The sequence below is a fragment of the Stegodyphus dumicola genome, chromosome 6, assembly GCF_044657685.1.
Source record: "Stegodyphus dumicola isolate Sdum_Otavi_A_Nest chromosome 6, ASM4465768v1".
Classification (NCBI taxonomy): Eukaryota; Metazoa; Arthropoda; class Arachnida; order Araneae; family Eresidae; genus Stegodyphus; species Stegodyphus dumicola.
Genome location: NC_140773.1, coordinates 84134859 through 84155060, shown reverse-complemented (window position 1 = coordinate 84155060; position 20202 = coordinate 84134859). Strand labels below are relative to the sequence as shown.

The window sequence follows — 20202 nt, the reverse complement described above, 5'->3', positions numbered from 1 at the left end:
ACTTCAGTTCTTTTTTTTCTACCAAGAGGAGAGGGTCCCCAAAGGGCTACCCATGTCCAAAGAGAGAAAGTGTAGACCGTTCATTTCAGTTTTTTTTTCCAAGTATAGGGGAGGGAGGTCTCAAAATGACACCCCCTATTTTCAAAGAGAGATGGTGTAGAGTGTTCATTTCTGTTTTTTCCAAAGTTAGGGAGTTTTCAAATGACTACCCATTTCAGAGAAAGAGAGAGAGAGAGAGAGAAGGTGTAGAGCGTTCATTTCAGTTTTCCAAGGTTAGGATGGTGGTGGAGAATCCTCCAAAATGGCTACTCATCTCAAAGAGAGAGAGACAGAGAAAATGCGTAGAGCGTTCATTTCAGTTTTCCAACATTAGAAGGTCCCAAAATACCTTCTGAATTCAAAGAGAGATCGTGTAGAGCGTTCATTTCCAGTTCTTCAAGATCAGAAGAAGAGGGTCCGCTTTTCAGAGACAGCGAAGTGCAGACTTCAGTTTTCTCCCTCCCCAAGAATAGAGGGTCCCAAAATGGCTTTCCATTTCAAAGAGGGAGGGAGAGGCGTTCATTTCCATTCTCCAAGATAGGGTCGTCTGCTTTTTCCCAAAATGGCTTCCCAATTCAAAGAGAGAGAGAAAGGGTGTGTAGAGCGGTCATGTTCATTCTCCAAGATAGGGTCGTCAGCTTTTTCTCAAAATGGCATCTCCCCATTCAAAAAGAGATCGTGACCAATTTTTTCCAGTTTTTTCCAAGATGGGGGGAGAAGAAAACCTAGGATGGAATAACACGACACACAGAGAGAAAGAGAAAAAAAACGCCATCTTGTCATTTTCTGATAGGGTACCGGTGTTCGAATACTTTTGTGACCGACTGTACATCCTCGTTGTCAAAACTGCTGCACAAAACCAAAATAAGAAGTCAAAGAATTGCACAAACTCGGTGTCCATGTACACATTGATCAATTTTCACTTAAAAACATGAGAAAATTGCACATTCTCGGCATTACCAACACCGACTCTACTACAAGTCAGATGGCGGTTTTGTGACGTCACAAGTTGTGATCATCGGGAATTTAATGCGTCGTCCGTTGTAACGAAAGAAGCGTGGTTGTTGCTATCGCTATTTTACAGTGTTTTTTTGTTGACATATTTGTTGGTCGATTCCGACTTAATTTTGACAAATGTGGGTGGATGTGTTGCATCAAATTGTTCCAATCATTCAAAAAATAAGTTTAGGACGTTTCGCCAAAAATGAAGAAAGACGAAGAAAATGGATAATTAATTCTCGTCAAAATCAATGGATTCCGATCTCAAAAGCCTGTTTTTGAGGTAAGTTCAGCTTCGAATTTTCCCATAGAATGTTAGAATAAATTACTCTTCATATTTCTTTAAAACGTGCATTTTCGTTTAACTATCATTTATTGATGATCAAATGATTTTATAAATACAAAATAAACTGCAGAATGTGTGTTTGTGCAGTAAATTATAGCCGATACTGTTTGTGATGTTTCTTTTATTATCGTGAATAGTTTATGCTGTTAGTTAAGTAGAGTCGGTGTTGGCTTCATACGAAGTGGCTAATCGTACCGACGGTGCGAATAGCTAAAACAGGTTATTCACACCTCCTACTTTTGCGCATGCGCACAAGCAGCCAAGGTACCAGCATTTTACCAAGGTTTCTACGGACCTTGGCCAAAGATGCCTTGGCATTTTACGCCGATTTCCGTAAGGCAGGCGGTAGTGAGAGAGAAGGTTGTTAAACCTAACTCAGCAATAGAAAGGGTTGTTAATAGTTCATCATCAAGAGAATAATTTGCAAGTAATAATTATCAGTTACAAAGACGAGGTCAATCTATATACATGATAATGTTCAGAAAATGATTAGATAAAATAGGGATTTAATGATGGTTGTAATTGCAAGCGAGGACGAGTAATTAGTTAAAAAATCTTTAGTGTATTGACAAAAAGGCTACAGAAATTACTTAAATTCTTTTATTTAACAGAGGAATTTTTATGCAAACTTAGACCCTATTCTTATAGGACTGTCAGAATTCATTATCCAATAAGAAAACTTACTGAAAATGATAATATTCTTATATATTCATCACTTTTTCAGTATCCTCACAGATTCATAGGTTCAAATGCCATGTTTCAAAATCAAAGTTATTTATGAGATAAAACCTTACAAAATCTGATAAATCATTTGTGTGTGCAAATTTTTAAATCTGAATCTCTTACGTTAAATTATTTCTGTCTTTTAAATTACATCCCATTATTTATTTCAATTTAATTGATTAATGTGTTTGCACTAATATTTCTTTGAAGCACTTTTTGTGTCGTGAAAATGCCAAGTATTTCCATAAAAAAAAATAAGCAGGCATACAGAATAATTCATTTAATAGTTCATATAATCGCTTTTAACTTATTTCATGTCTAAATTTTCTACACAGAAATCCGCTGTCTAATTTTTAGTATCGTTTATCGGACGAAATTTTGCAAAGAGGAATGAATTAAAGGCTTTATTGAGCCAAACACATCTTTAAAGCTAAATGTATTCTAAGAAGTACAAAAACTGTCAACACGATTTTGCCCTCCCCCTTCAAATCAGTCATTTAAACTATTCAAACCGTTCAAGAAAAGGTTAAACATTGCGAACATAAAAAATCTGCCCTTTTTTATATATATTTTAACAAAAGGAAATGTGTTCCTTCTTTTTATAAGAAAAGGAACCCATTTTCCTTTCTAAACTTTTGAAAGTCGCCAACGCTTAAAAAATGATTAACTACGCCAAGGTAGAAACCCGCCTTTGACAACTTAATGCGCATGCGTGGTTAAGATTGGTGCGAATAGCTTAAGCAAAGAATCTCTAAAGGCCCGTCCACACGAAACGTAGCTGACGAACGCGCTTTTACGTTACCAGCGTAAAAGCGTCCAAACGAGTACGCTTGCGAAGAGTGCGTTTAACCAATAGAATTATTTTGCGCAAAAATCACGTGACGCTGTAATATAGCGTCAACAGAGCTGTATCTTATTACTTCGCTGTTCTTCTGTATGTTTGCGGCAAGTTGTCCGAATCAGATAATATTTTTTATAGCTGAAACTTTACTATTATGTGCAATTATTAAGCAAAGGCAAAACCACAAAAAATGGCAAGAATGGGTCCGAAAGATTTATTTAAAGCGACCTGTTCAAAGAGATTTTTTTTTTTTTTACTGCCTTGTTTGCGAAAGGAATATCTGGAATTATTAAATTCCTACTATTAGCTCACACTCGCCCTATATCTTGTTCAAATTTTCAGTACATAAAATGCTTTTTATTCATCCACTCAAGTTCAAATACAATTTTTTAAACTTGCAGTGAATGACACTTGATACAGCTTTTTCACATATTAAATTTTTTTAAATTTTTAATTTAAAAAATTATGTTTGTATTTTTATTTATTTATTTATTAATTTTTGTATTTTTAAACTTTTCTTTGTGGACCTAAGTAGGAATTGACTTAAATTTTTTTTGGAGGGGGTATATTACTTGTTTTTTAATTCCTTCAGGATGAGTATCGACCAGTTTGACAGACTTGCAGATTCTATATCGTATGAAAATTAGGATTTATAAAATTGGTTTGGAATACAGTATATAAAGAGAATTAAATTATTTAATTATTTAATTAAATAATTTAATTCTCTTTATATACACCATCCACCATATAATAAAACCAACTTCATATTTTTTAACTCGCCCTTGGTCTTTTGTTTTTCTTTTTATTTATTTTGGAATTTAGAATGAGGTTCAAACTTTGGACAGTTTATGAGAAATTATGTGCATGATAAAATATGCAATAAAGTAAAAATAAAGAGAGAATTTATAGATGATATATGATAAAGAGATGCAGATATATTTTTGCATAAGGATTTCTATTTGCACTGCACATTTTAAACTAAAAAACAATAATAAGAAATGAAAATAATAATAATAGGTAAAATAAGAATATAATGATTCATGATTAAACGTAAGAAGCACGTTTCAAAATGAGAAAATCTAACTGAATTATACCGTCTACGGGTGAGGTTCGAACTTGCAACCTTTCCATTCCTCCGTCACCAAAGCCGCGCGCTGAGCACTCAGCTATCTGTGAGAGCAGTGTTTGTGAAAAATAATGTAACAAGTAGAAGTCGCTGCAAAGGTAATTTAATTAAACTTCAATAAATGATCGCTGTATGACACAAGTTGTAACTTTCCTCCAAAATTTCGTAATTGTATTTTATTGAATACTCTTTCACAGTCAACTGCTTTATTTTAGAAGTTATTATATTGCTGAAGTTAGTTTTTGGTGTATTTAATATTGGGATATTTATAGAGCTTCTTGTTACACATGATATAGCAATATTTATAATAATTAAGGAGAATTTTGTAAGGCAGAAACTTTGATTTGGTAGAAACTGTAATTTATTTAGGTTCTTATTACTTACGGTGTTATAAATAGGTGAAGCATATGGATATACTGGTCGGATCATTGCTTTATAAGTGTACAGTTTTCGCCTTTAATGAGAATTTTAAATGTATACTAATATGTACGGTTTGAGAAATCTGAAGATGGCGTGAACAATGCTGATTATTTTATTGCTGTATACACTTATATTTCTAAGCAAAAACTCATCTCTGTGTGGCTCTGACGCCATATTGAAACGGGTAAGCAAGAAGGTTTTCTGATTATGACACGTGATAAGAACTCGGTCGGCTATTGGCTATACGCGCGCGTCGCGGGCGAAAAAGCTGAACAGGAGCGTACTCAGTTTTACGTCTTCTGCGTCCTGCGAATTTACGCCGGCGTCAAAAAAGTTACGTCAACTACGTCGGGAGATACGTCGGGCTTAAGCGGCTATTCGCCGGTGCGAATAGCATCGGCCGATTTGATAGAACCCGCCCCCTTGCCTTGCCCTCCTCCTTCTTCGCCACTGGACATTTTTATTTTCTTTCAAAGAAGGAAATAAATCAAAATGATTTTGAAGGAAGTAGTGTAATCGTAAAAAAATTGAAAAGTGCTGACTGATATCCTTCGTCCAATAGTATTTTGACAACCTTATCTGCGTTTTTATTAAGGGTTGATTAGATAATCACTTGTTATGAAACCTGTCTAATCGTAAAGCTCAAATTCTCTTTTCTAACAAATGTGAATAGAGGTTTACCGGCAAATTGCTTCTTGAAAGAGCCTTGCATTTCTAGGTACGTAAAATATTTTTTACTGTAAGGATATTGCTTATTACAAACTATCTCAATCAAAGCAAGTTCAGGAAGAATAACCTGTTTTACTACTGAAAAATGAAAATTGAAAAAAAAAACGTAAAAGGCCTTATATTCAGTTTTATGCTTCGGTACTTGTTTCAGTGCTGCTTTCAAAGATTTAAGTGTTTTACTGATGAACTAATCATGAGTTCAAATAAACGAATTGGTTGCATTACGCATGATTTAAATGTAAATGTTATACTAACAAGCTAAATTTATAGTTTTTCGCAGTTCACTTTTCAAGGAAAATGATTTGCTTAAGATATTTATAACTTATTTCATATACTTGCTTGACTTACTGCTAGAATAAAGCTATAAGTTATATTTCCTTAAGAAAATATTGGTAAAAGTTTACAATTGGGTGCTACTTGTTTCTTGGCGATTCTTTTTTGATGCCAAGATCGGCGCTTGGAAGTCACAATATCAAGATGGCCCATACACAAAACCAAAATAAGAATTCAAAGAATTGACAAACTCTGTGTCCATGTACACATCGATCTGTTTTCATTTAAATAAAATCAGGAAGCTAAAACAACGTTAAAACTATCATGGTAAACAGAAGTGAGGTTTTATCGCCAAAATTTAAAAAAAAAAAAAAAAAATTTTCGCTAATCGAGGGGGCACCCAGATCTACACTAGAGCAAAAATATTTTATATTAAAATATGGAGAATTTTTTAATTGTATTGTTATAGTTTATGAAATTTTGATTTTACTGAAAAGAAAAAAAAAAAAAGTGGCTCTAGTGTAGAATTGGGTGTTCCTTCGATTAGCGACAATTTTTTTTTTTTTTTTTAATCTGGTGATGAAACCTCACTTTTGGTTGCCATGATAGTTTTAACTTTGTTTTAGCTTCCTGATTTTATTTAAATGAAAATAGATTGATGTGTACATGGACAAATGTAATGCAATGCCTAGTTTGTGCAATTCTATGATGTTTTTTTAAGTGAAAACAGATCGATGTGCAAATGGACACAGAGTTTGTGCAATTCTCTTTGACTTCTTATTTTGGTTTTGTGTAGCGGCCATCTTGAAATTTTGCCTTCCTGGCGCCGATCTTGGCGCAAAAAAAGAATCGCCAAGAAACAAGGGGCACCCAATTGTAAACTTTTAATAATGTATTCAAAAAGATTATTAGTGCTATTTATAAACGTACTAAGCTGCATTTTATCTCGTTTATATGTTTATGGAAAGTAACACATGAAGTGAATGTGCTTTAAAATTGACAGAATTCTCCCTCAACCTGAGTGCAATGACTAAAATGTAAATTTTTTTTTTAATCAAATAAAAAAGTAATGAAAATTTAAGTAAGTAGGAATAAAACTGTGATAACAGCCTTTAATTTTGAGTTTAAAAGTGACATTTTGTAGTAAGAAAATACCAAACTAATTTTCAAAATAAATATCAGTGGAAGACTATTATGAATGATTAACTTTATATATATATTAACTGTAAGACTGATGAATCACATGGAATGTTTTCATTAAAATTTTGCTTCAAATCTTCATTTAATAGGAATCTACAGAATTTCTTAATAGTGTCTGTTCAATATTTATTTTTAAAATGTACGAAAAAGGTATATGCTTCTGAAAAATTAATGTACTTCAAAATATTTTAAATGTCTATTCACTCAAAGTACATATTTTCATTTTAAAAGTGCCTCTTCCCAATGTAAAGTATTTTATATTCAACTACAAATAAATTCTGATTTTATAGTTTATTTTCTCATGCAGAAATATTTTTAATGATATTTATATGTATTAATAAAATGTTATGTTCTTTTTAAAGCAGCATTAAATAAATGTGTATTGTATAAAATTTTTGATAAATGTAGTTGTATATGATTGCTGTTACATAAATAACCATATAAATAAAATAGGAAATTTTTATTAACTGGAACTATCCGATTTGCAACATTGTCATCATTTAGAATAAAAAGGAAAAACCTGTACATCAATTTTAACTCAAAAAGTTCAAAATTATTGTTGGAATTTTTTTAATCTGTAACTCATAGTTTACTAATAAGTCAGATTTTTTTTAAATATTTTTATTTTAAAAGGAAATTTTTCATTCAGATAAAAAAAAAAAAAAATTTTTTATCTGAATGAAAAATTTCCTTTTAAAATAAAAATATTTAAAATAAATTTTTAAGTATTTATTAGAATTGCTTTAATGACAACATGTATAAACAGTAAAGATATATAAAAAAAAATATTCCAGTTTATAATGAACCCTTTGAGTACTGAATGATTTGAATATTTTTATGCCCATAGGATGGATTTAATTTGTTGTTATATGGATTAATATATAAAAGTAATGCATTTTATTTGAAATATACTTATATTGGTGATATAAATATATTTTTGAAACAACATTTTAGTTACAAAATTATAAATAAATATATAAAGGAAACAAAATAAAATTAAAAAAGTATGTAAGCAGATGAAGAGTCTCACTCGTCAAAGGTACCCAAAAGAATAATTATTATTTGGTACCTGCAAAACACTTTTGTTGGTTATGCTTTGTAATTCAAATATATCGACTGGTAATTATTGGTACGTAGACTAGCTTTTCTTACATGTTTAATTAATCATTAAACAACTTAGTTTCATTTAAACTAAAAATAAACAAATTACGAGACTTTATAAGTTTTCACAGAAAATTAATCAAGCGGGACAAAACTTCAAAATAAATTATGACAGCTTGGTTTCTTTCTCTTATCTATGAAATGTTTTTCAGCCCATAAATAAAAGTACATGTTTCTATATAAATAATTATCAACTTCTTTATTTCTGACTATAGCTTGACAGTTGATGGCATGTTGATTCTGAAAAAGTTTGTTCATCCTTGGAGAGAAATTAATAGAAATTATCTTCCTTGCAGATTGTAGATACTGATCTGTCATTTATATTTTTCTTTATTAATTTGCAGCTGTGATAAAAAGTCTGTTCATGTGTAAAAGTATTTCCAAAGTGATTATTCATTGTGCAAAAATTAATTGTGTGCAAAGAATAATCATTGAATTGCTGATTTATTTCTGACATGTACAAATATAAGATAATGAAATATGTCTTTTGAAATCTTTGAATAAGATTTATATCACATTTGAAATTAATTAGTTTCTTCATTTATATATAATCTACATTAATTAATGTAGATATTCTAGTTTGTTTTTCATATAAAAGAAAATGATGTAAATTCAGACTTCAAAGTTGAATGCGATAGAAACCCTATTATGGCATAATTGGTTGCATGATTGTGGTGAATTTGAATGATGGGGAAAATTTAGAAAGGCTTGTGTGTCAGATTTTGGATAAGAAGTACGTTGTTATTTTGTAGTTTACATGGTAAAATGGTTGAATGTGGTAAGATTAATTTGAAGTTTCTCTGTGATTTGGAATGAAATGAAAAAGAGCATTAATTGACTGGTGTGTAAATGAAGGTTTACTTAGTAGCAATTATAAGTGTCCTGTTTGTAGGAAGGAAATGTGTATGGTCGAACGTCGCATGATACCAGCACTACGGAGGGTGCCAGCACGATACCAGCACCAGGCCTCTCGGAGGGTTAAAGTAAATGAAGGTTTATTATGGTTTAAAATATTACTTTAATTTGTATGTGGCATCAACTATACTGATAGCTTAGGATGTAAAAAATTTGGGAGCTTAGCCTATTTGCAATGTATATATTTAGTTCAATTTTGATAATATAGTAACATAAAAAGAACAAAATTAGGTACTATTCGGTTTCGAGGGCCGTAAAAAATCGCCAAACTATTGTTGATGCCAGTGCTGCCAAAAGCAATTGCGGCAACCCTAACGTAAGAAAGGAAGTATAATAGTAAATAATTATCTAAATATTGATGTTTTAATTTAGATGAAAGGTTAATTTCATATAATATTTCGCTACCGAGTTATCGCTAAAGCATAATGTCATCTCGTTGGTTGTTCAAACATAATTTTCTATGATAAATGATGCCTTTTCTTTGAAAACATTTTCGGTAAAATGCAGAATCGTCCGCTTATTTCTTTGCTGCTTTTTACAAGGGTAAAAACAATTGGAATTTTGTCAATTTTCTTTTACTTTTTACGTGACAATATGTCGATGTGTACATGGGGTCAAGGGTGTGCGCGGTGCCATTTTTGTGCAAGTCTGGGAATTTTTTTAAAGTGAAACTAAGTCGATGTGTACATGGATACCGAGTATGTGCAATTCTTAAAAACGCGTCAAGCAGTGGGTGATTCTGCACTTTACCCAAAATTCTATCGCAGACTTTTCATCATAGGCAATTCCCAAATTGTTAAATCCATAGGATATTAAAAAAGGAATTAAAAATTAAATTATTATTTCAATGGCGTCTTAAGAAGTATAGAACTATATAAACTTACGCAATCTGAAATCAGCTCGTACGCGAGATTTGGCACGCTGTTAAATGGGCGTGTTTGCTAGATTTGGCGCTTTCGTGCATACATTTTCATTGCAATTTTTTTACGGCCCTCGAAACCGAATAGTACCCAAAATTACATATTGATTCCATTGTGTAGTAATCATGTCTGCTTTTGCAACAGGATATAACATAATATGTATATTTCATTTGGTGTCTTCTTTAATAACTGTTATTTGGTAATACATTACTTAATATGTCCAGTTACCAAAAAACTTACCTGTGGCCAACAGGTAAATCACAGAACAGTAGCCTGGGGTGAAATTTCTGGTGAATTGGCTAGCTATATGGAAGTTCTCCTAATTTTCCCCTTGCATAATGTGAATATGAGCCAGTTTCTTTTAAAAAAGCCTACATGAAAGGACATAATCTTTTTAGGCTGGCATTTCTGGGCTTTGCTGCAGTCTAAATAATCCAGTCCAGTCTTATCTAATTACCAATCAATTATCAGTACTTTACTGGTGTAAATAATGATATTAAATATTTTTAAATACATGTATTGTGCATTATTTATTTTTGAAAATCATAACTTAATTAATATTATTTATCTTTAGAGATATTTAATAATAGTTAAAGTGTGATGAAAGAATGCCTTTTGAAGAAATATTTTGATATTCAATTTACATTTATTTGCTTTTTTCAGAATCATGAGTCTTGTAAGTTTTCAGTTACCACGAGAATATGGATATGTCGTACTCATTGGAGCTTCATCTGTTTTTGTTGCAATGTGGCATGGAATAAAAGTTTCACAGGCTCGCAAAAAATTTGGAATAAAAGTAAATCATTAATTGTTATATTATAATATCTGTTAAGGAAAAGCAAATGATACTGTGTTATTTGTTAAGATAGAACAAAATGTATTTGAATTTTTAAGGCAAATGTTATTATTTAGTAGATGTATTAATAGCATATAAATATTTAATGACATTTGCTGAGATTTTAAGTGCATAAAATTTGCAATTTTTTGCTAGAAGTCATTTAAATTATAAAAGTAAATAATTAATTGTTATATTATAATATCTGTTAAAGAAAAGCAAATGATGATACTCTATTATTTGTTAAGATAGAACAAAATGTATTTGAATTTTTAAGGCAAATGTTATTATTTAGTAGATGTAATAATAGCATATAAATATTTAATGACATTTACTGAGTTTTTAAGTGCATAAAATTTGCAATTTTTTGCTAGAAGGCATTTAAATTGGGCCTATTATACAGCAGCAAGTTTTTTTTGGGGAAAAAAGTTAAATCATATATACATCCACATATACATAATTTTATTCTTTACATTAATGTACCCATCAGAGGCCAGATAGATAAACTTTAACAGTGATAGTTAGGTCTAAATTAACTGCCCATGTGGGATATTGATGCTTTATCCCCAAATATAATCTGTTTTTCCTAGAAAATCCTCCATGAAGGAATCTAGGTGCTTAGGCAGATAGTTTTGAAATACTTTGCCTTAATCAATCGACCTTCACTAATTTTCATATCTTATTTATTTCAGTACTTACCTGTTATTTTAATGACCTTAGTAGAAGTCGCCAAAGTTTTGGAATATGCCAAACTCTGTTAACCATGTGCATAACAATTATTTAGGCAACCATGCACATGACAAATATTTAGTTTCCAACAATGCCATTTTTGTATGTGTTTTTTTGCTATATTAAAAGTTTCAACAGCTTTTATAGAAAAATTGAGATTATTTTTTGTCTTAAATTTAATTTTTAAAATTCATGCTTGTGAGATTTTCCTATAATAGAAAAAACAAAGATGAAATATCTATGGAAATACAGTATTTAGCTGCTAAATTGCTGAAGGAATAATGGTTTGAATCTTTTCTAAAGGCAATTGCTACGAAATTTTCACCACGTCAAAAACATAAGTCCATTTGTAATGAGGTTTATTGACTCTTTTTTGGGATAAATATATTTGTTAAAATGTAAAATATTGTTGTGAATTTTGTATAGAGATAGGTAATAAGTGAAATTATATGTGAAATTGTACAGTACAAAGTCTGTAATCCAGACATCCATTATCCGGAATGATCTATAATCTGGACCTCAAAGCCACAAACTTTTTTTTTTTATGCTTTGCGCATGCATGTTTAATGTTTACACGTGCATGTTTAATGTTAGGCATGCACATTTAATGTTTACGCATGCACGTTTAGCACAAAAAACGAAGCAACTTAAACAACTTACATTGAAAGAAATGTTTAATAAAGTAAACAAATAAATATTAAGCTTTTTTTTTTTTTTTTTTTGTAAATTTTGATTTCTTTTAGATCATAATTGCTCTTTATTTCATAAATTAAGGTTTCATATTTTTAATCATATAATTTCTGCATGCTATCTTGCCAGATTTAAATTGATGATCTATAATCCGGAAAACCCCTTAATCCTGAATCGCCGAAGTCCCGACGAGTCCGGATTATGAACTTTGTACTGTATTTATTTTGCCTGAAAATCTAAAGGAGCTTCTATAAAAGCTTGCCGGAAAAGTAAGAATGTAGGGTCAAATCTATTTAACATTCAGTAAATGGCTATCTCCCTAATTTGTCGAGATATCGCCAAGCTGGCAATGGTTTTAATGACTAATTTTTGTCCCTGAATTTGGTGAGAAATTGTCAAAAGTGGACAACTTGGTGGCATTTTGGTCAGTTCCCTGTATCACTAATAGATATTGCAATTGAATAACTGTAACTGATTTTGGATGTTTGTAACCTTATTCAGCCTTCCTTTTCAGTAATTTCGATAGAAATATCTTTATGCCAGATGAAAAACTATAAAAATGCAGATAGAGTTCTGCTCTCTGTTGTTGTTGGAAACTGTATTGGAGTATTGAAAGCTTTGCCTTTTAGATACGCTTTGCTTGAATAGTGTTTAATGTTCCTAGTAGTTTGAAGTGTAACTACTGATTGTACTTTGCATTACTATAAACACTTGTATGAATATTTCTATGGAAAGTTCCAGAACTTTGAAGTGTTTCTTTTAATAAAATAAATTTTATCAACATATCCTCAGACCAGTATGAATTCGATTTGTTACAAACCCATACACAATAATATATATGTATATAATTTATTTACAATAAAATTAATTGTTCTTTTACATTCACTTCCAAAAGTTAAGCACGAAGATGTAAAATGCAAAAAAATCAAAAAATACTGCTTTGATTGACACAAAATTCGGCAGGAAAGTAGCATACTATATATTTATGCATAAAACAAAATCAATAATTATATACAGAAATGAAAACAATATTAAATTTTTGAAAGTTATCAGATAATGACATACTGGAGACTTAAACAGAATTATGTAAAAAGTGAAAATAAACAGCAAAAATGAAAAAAAGGACATTAATAAGGTATGTGATACTCCTTCATCTGTATACAAAGTTTACACCTTGTGACCATGCTTTCAATTAGGTGGTTAACCACCACAGAATTAAGCAATCACCATTCTTCTTGTAGAGCAGTTTCCAGCTCAATAAGAGTGGCTGGAGGGGAGAAACATGAACATACAGCATGGCCGAGAGCATCCCAAAGATTTTCAATGGGATTAAGGTCGGGCGAATATGCTTTCCGTGCCATACGTGCAATCCCTTCACTTTCCAGGCAGTCATCGATGATGTCAGCTCTATGGGGACGTGCGTTATCATCCATTAAAACAGAAGTAGGGCCAACTGCTGCAGCGCACAATCTCACAATGGATTCTAGGACTTCATCTCGTTATCGAACAGCGGTCAAAGAATCCCGTTTAAAGATGTGCAGGTCGGTGCGGTATCCTAATGAAATCCCTGCCCATATCATAATGCTTCCGCCTCGGAATGTGTGATGTTTTGGGACTGATTACGTGTTCGTTGTTCACGCCATATCTTTATACGCTTGTCATCTGACTCCAGAGCAAATCTTGACTCGTCAGTAAACATGACATTGCCCCAGTCAGACACATTCCAATAGACATGTTCCAGGCACCACTGTAATCATGCCCCTCTTGATTGGATGGATAGAGGAACACAAACTCAAGGTACCCGGGCGTACAGTAGGTGCAGATATCATCTTACCAATGGACGCGGTAACCAATGGTGTCCCACGTGTGGAGGTCGCTCTGCGATTCCGCTTGGCTACAATAGCAATATATCGGTCTTGTGTACTTCTTTATTAAATAAGTGCATGCTTGTAATTTGAGGTGAATATTATTATTATTTTTTGTTGTTGTTTTTGGTACTTTTTCGTTTTGTCAACGCAGGCGATAAAGTCGCCAATAATGATACAACTGATCCCAAACGGAATATCCTCGCTGGTAACCTTTTACGCCTCATTTTCAAAACAAGTAGCAGCCATTTCTTATCAGATTGATTGTATCTTTCAATACTAGCATACAATAACATAGAATTTTTACCCAGGTAGTTCAATTTTATGGCCTAAGGTCATTCGTGGTAATTAAGTCAATTAGGATGCAATCACACCGCTCACCCGAAGACAAAGATATAGAAATGCAAAGTCGGGTTAAACTCATCAATTCGAATGAGAATGCACTAACGAAGTAAAGCACTACGGTTTTACATAATTTCTGAGTAAGCTATTCGTACGAATTGAAATAATTCTTGCATTTAAACTTGTATTTCAAATTAACATTTAACTTGAAATTAATGTAGATAATTAATCAGAGAATTAGATTTTTGTAGTTTACATGAGATGAGATCACTTGGGGTCACATGATATGAAATGGCGAATCGGGATGTTGAACCGTGAAAGCTAGTAAATTCTTAAGTTAGTGTCTTTTTACAAATTTATTGTCTTTAACAAATTTTAAAAGATATTAAAATTTTTATGCCTTCGAAATAAATTCTTAGAACTAACATTTGTTAACATTTTTTAAGTGTATACTGTATGTTGTCGCCAATGAAATCTGCTTGGCGAGATTTGTGCCGGCGAAACGGAAAAGTACTTTTTTGGGGGGTTATCATTTGGCTTGTTTTAAATACTATATGAGTTTATTTTTTATATCTTGAGTGACCAAGGGATTCATTCTTTAAGGCTTAAAATTATTTTAGGAGTAAAGTTAAAATGTGCATCTAGAGTTCTGAAAAAAAATTTTAGGATAGTAAATTTTTAAAAAATTGCATAGTTGCAAATTTTTAGTAACTCATGATGTTTATGTTTTAAATTATATTTTTTAAAACTGTTTGAAACTTTAGAGACAATAAGCTGTTTAAACTTTTTGAGAATGCAATGTGAAATTTTAAGATTGTAATTTTTTCTCCTCCAAGTTGTAAAAATTATAACTTGTTTTTAATACGTGTTATTGAAAGAAATGGAATATTTTCTTAAAGCTGTAAAAATTTTGTTTATATTTTATTACACTTTCTTATAATTTTAGAACTGTTATATATTTTTTCTTTTTTTTAATGCATAAGTGTACTGAAAGTTTTATTGTTCATTTTTATTAACTTTAAAAAATAATTCTATTCTTAAAAGAATAGAATTTATAATTATTTGAAAGTTAAATTATTTTTATTGTTTTTTCTGCATTTCTTTTATTTCGTAATATTTGGTGATTTCTTTTGATTACTATATGTATGTTCACAATAAATAGATATATCAGCGTTTTGTTTAAAATTTTCTCCTGTTTCGTTATTAACATCATTAATAATACACGCTATTTGTTCACACATGCTTGCTATTTGTTCACACAGTTGATTTTATTTTTATCATAGAAAAGTTTTTAAAAATGTTATTTTTATTGCTAAAAATGATTGGTTTTATATTTGTATCCTTTCTAAGAAAGGTTTCCATGTGGCTAAATTAAAAAATTGTTTAACTCTATTGCTTTAAAAAGGAAATTGTATTTGGTCTATGTTGTAATGTTCTACGCAAAATCAAAACCTAGAGGAGATAGTTTTGTTATACTGTTAAGTTTTAATTATCATAACTCCTTAAATACAGTTTAAAAAGCAGTGTTCTAATGCAGGCCAAAATCGAAGAATGAAAAAGAATTAGAGAAACACTGGGAAAAAAAAAAAAAAAAAAAAGCTTTGAAAGTAGATTTTTAAAAATGCATAAAATTCCACATTAAAAATTACCTCTTTGTTTCAGAAACACATATCTGTATTTAAAGCTTTGGTTTTAATAATAAAGAGGAATAGCTGAGATGCACTGCACATTAATAATTCATTCCACATAGCTCATTATATGTTAAACCAAATACTAGTATACATGTTAAAGAATAAACCAATGGCTTTCATATTTTTTCATTCCTTGAAATAACATTTTCTTACAAAAGAAAGAAATTTTGTTTGAAAAATATCTGGTTTTTGAACTTCTACATCTTTAGAAGAATAATTATATAATGAGATTTTAATTCCAAGGAGGAAATACTTGAGATTGGATTTAGTATTATATCTTTTAGTGAAACTCCGAGATTCGGACTCGTCGGGATTTCTGCGATTCCGGATTTGGGATTTTTCCGAGCATTAGATCATCAGTTTAAATCTAGTAAGATGACATGTAGAAATTATAAATCTGGGTCTAGAACCATACAATTTGCCACCCATTAATTGACTGATGATTGGAGCAGTGTCATCGCAATGAAAAACTTCTGTTATATTATCTTCATTTATTACCGCTTCTTCACATTTCTTGACAAAATCCATTAATTGAAAAATTTTACCTGTGGTTTGTGATATCCAAAAGCCTTCAAATTCGCAGCTATCATCTTCTTCATACTCACCATAAAATATGGTAGCGGGTTGTAAATTATGCCAAGTATTTTTTAAAGTATCTGGAAGCACATCCTCCCACAATCTTGCGATGCTCCACACAGCAGATTTTATGCTAAAATATTTCAAAAGTTCTTGAATAATCTTGCCATTATTCAAGAAATTTAAGATGGATTTTTAAAATGCTACTTTATATTTACATTTCGGCGTGCACACTATTCCGATATCCATAGGCTGAATGATGGATGTACAGTATGCAGGAAAGAATAACACGAATACATTATCTTTCATTAAAACTATGAGTGAAATATGAGCTGAACAGTTATCCACAATCGGAAGTTTTTTTGTCATCAGGGACAATTGGGACAATTTTTGTGTCATCAACCTAATTCAAATTTTGCCGAACCTTAGGTATGAAATAATTTTCAAACCAATCGCACATTAACACTTGTGTCATCTGTGCTGTTTTATTTGCATCATATATAATGGGAAAATCTTTACTCCTTTAAATGCTCAAGGCCGTGTATTTTTTCCCAACTATGAAAAGTTCTTGCACTTGTGCATTCCTGCAGCATTTGAACATGCTAAAATTGTTAGTCTCACTTTGGAATCTTTGACACCAGTTGGAGCCTTTTCTGTAGAAGTTGCCAAAGTATTTTGCTGTACATATTGCCAAAAAGACCAGTTTCATCAGCTTTGTAAATTTGTCCTGGAGATACTATTTCACTATTAGTGAGTTCAATGAATTCATCTGCAAATAGTTCAGCAGCTTCAGTATCAGCTGAAGCTTTTTCACCTGAAATTTTTAATCGCATTATATAGTGGCGATTTTAAAATTTGGTTAGCCAATCTGTTGAATATGTGTACTCAGTTTTTAAGTTCATTTTTTCATGAAATATATTGTTTTGAGCTATTTGCATTGGACCCGTCGGTGGCCCGCTCTCACTGCATCTCTGTCTGACCATTCAATCACCACTTTGTCATGATCCTCACTTTTAGCATAGCGAATAATTTTTCTGTTATTCATTGTGAGTGCAATGCCGGAATCCAGAAAAAATTCATAGTTCTTTTTTCTGTTATATCATATACAGTTTACTTTCCAATGCTATACTCCTTGCAGAATTTTGAGACAGGTATACCTATATCCATTTTTTTGCAGCAATTCTACTTTTTGTTTAATGAACATCGAAACATGCTTCTACTTTGTAGATCCTGTTGCAGCTCCAGACTTAGAAACTCTTTTTGACATAATCAAAAGTTCAAACTTTAATTTTCATAAAATTTCTGTAGTTATAAGAGCCTGCAGAAAATAATAAACTGGATCAAATCATAAAGTTAAGGAGCAGCCCAATCTGCTATATTAACTGAAATTCTTTGAAATCAGTGAAGTATAATTTTAGCCTAGCTTAACAGCGTCCACTATATATTATTGGCTATGTAGCGTGACATTGACGATGAAAGACAAAATGTTCCATTAAATTTTGTCTTTCTATTGTGCACTGAGACAATTAAGCCTGAATTGTATTAATTTCGTTATTTATTATACTTATGTCTAATTCTTGCACATGCTTAAGGCTTCTCTGAGTCCTGAATAAATAAATTCACACATATACTTGAGCTTACTGAGGGCTGGCACTAGATATTTTGTCACCTGATGCAGTCTCTGTGGGTCCTAAATTCTTCTGTCAAGCGCCTCCCTAAGTTCTGAATTTTTGCACCCTAAGTTTTGGGTCCCAGTGCTTTCCCTAAATTCTAAAAATTTTATCATCCCTTAATTTTGTTACTCAGTGGTTCTCTAAACTCCAAAAGTTTTGTCTTACCTAAATTCTGGCGTTGGTTCGGGATTTATGCTAGTAAAAAATCAGTTATTCCTAGTTTAAATAGCACTAAATTCATTCTTTTGGCACATGAATATCATTAACAGAATCTGTTTTTAGCATATAGAAAGAAAGTTTTGTTAATTTTTTCCTCGTCAATATTTAGTGCATTTAACTTAAATCTGTAATCATGGCCAAGCGTAATGTCAACATAAAAGGTTTCCATACTCTTTGTGATTCTAGGTATCACTGTGTGAGTCATTACTCAAGTTGTCATGAGTTGATAAACATATGGTGATGAAAACAAAATATAATAAATAATGATTCGCCAGGTTTGCATCGGGGATATAAAATATTAATAGCTGTAAAATCAACATGTTTCTATGTAGAATGTTTCAGTTTGAGATGTATGCTAAGCAGATACATAGCTACAGAGCAAAATTATTGATCACACAAATTTATGCTAAAATGATTTTTTCTTTAATAATGAGGTATTTTACTTAATGCCAAAGTAAAATTAAGAATCAGGATTCTCCACGTTTTTGGAAAAAAATCAAATGCGCATGTGTAAAGCATAAAAAAAAAATCCTAAAAACATTTTTTGGTGGTGGCTTTAAGGTCTGAATTTCAGATCATTCCGGATTTTGGACTTAATCCTGTAAATATATATTGTGAACACAAAAATCCTTGTCTGACCTTTACTTTTGTACATTCATTTCCAGTTAGAAAAATGTTTTAAAAAATAGAAATATTTATGTTCTGGCATTTTTAAACTAAACAAAAGAAATTATAAACATTATGAAATTTAACAATTCATACATTCTCCTAGTCATTATATTTGCAGTTAGAAAACTGTTATACTCATGGTAAATAAAATATAAAATAGAAAAGTTGACTGAGATATTTAGACTTAAAAGTTTCCGACAGTTTTTCTTGAGAACTCGGGAGTTGTATACGAATTGCAGAGAATAATATTTAAATTTGAATGTAACTGAAATAAAATATCAGTTAAAGAAAAGGCCTCTGATGTTAATGGATTAAGTGCTGCATACTTATATCCAGACAGTAATAAAAAATTTTGATCACTACAAAACTTTTAAATATTTTTAGCACAGAATGCAAATAGCAAGAGTCCATTTGCAAAACAGTTCTCTAAATGAAAAAATCAATCTGCATATTCATTTGAACAGAAAGAAAAATTAAAGATGGAATGGTATTTTTTCAATAATCAGAAACCAAAGTGTATGTAGTATTTCAGAAGTTGATGGAAAAACCTCTTATAGAAAACAGCAGCAGCAGTAACAACAGCAATAAAAAATCAGCCTTACAAGTAACCTATGTTTGGTAGTACATAATAAAAAATATGAAAACAAATAACTAATTCATGAAAATGAAACATACAGTTAATTGAAATTAAAAACAGCTATAAATAGAAAGCCATAAAAAAAATGAGAAATTCTAAGGCAAAACACAGGTTTCATTAATTGAATGAATTCAGTGTAATATTTGTTCAAAATATCTACCTACATCTACTGCATATAATTGTGTTCAAGTATTGTTGAACTCTATTAATATAATTTATGTAATTGGTATTACACGTGTACTCATGCCTAATATATTATTGAGCAGGTCTATATGATTTGTTGATTTTGTTTCATACACTCTGCTTTTTGAAACCCCAGAAAAAAATGTGCTGTGTTAAAGTCAGCTGATCATAGCATTCCACAGTATTCAATAATGTAATAATGTTAGTTTTAAATGTGTACTTTACAAAAACTTGTTTGGTCCTGCAGACATGTGCTGGAGCACCATTATGATGAAACTACACAGATGACATAAGTGAGACATTATCATCTAAGAAGTTGGTCCATTTAATATTTGAAATTTTATTTATGTGCACTTCTCGCCAGTTAAGATACCATAAAAAGAAGAATGCTCCAGTCATCA

General features: G+C 31.2%; 1 protein-coding gene across 3 annotated transcripts in view; it reads left to right on the top strand.

Annotated features, from left to right (window-relative positions):
* Window positions 1-4844: 4844 nt before the first annotated feature.
* LOC118190147 (glutathione S-transferase 3, mitochondrial-like) overlaps window positions 4845-20202 on the top strand; it is a 63929-nt gene continuing 48571 nt past the window's right edge. Inside the window, exons 1-2 of one of the 3 annotated variants that reach the window (XM_035360832.2) lie at window positions 4845-5212; window positions 10356-10488. In XM_035360832.2, the coding sequence (XP_035216723.1) occupies window positions 10360-10488 (129 nt within the window). In that variant the 5' untranslated portion in view covers window positions 4845-5212; window positions 10356-10359. Of the gene's footprint in view, window positions 5213-6122; window positions 6373-6398; window positions 6534-10355; window positions 10489-20202 lie in introns of those variants that run through there. The other 2 variants (XM_085818622.1, XM_035360831.2) reach the window with 2 other exon arrangements.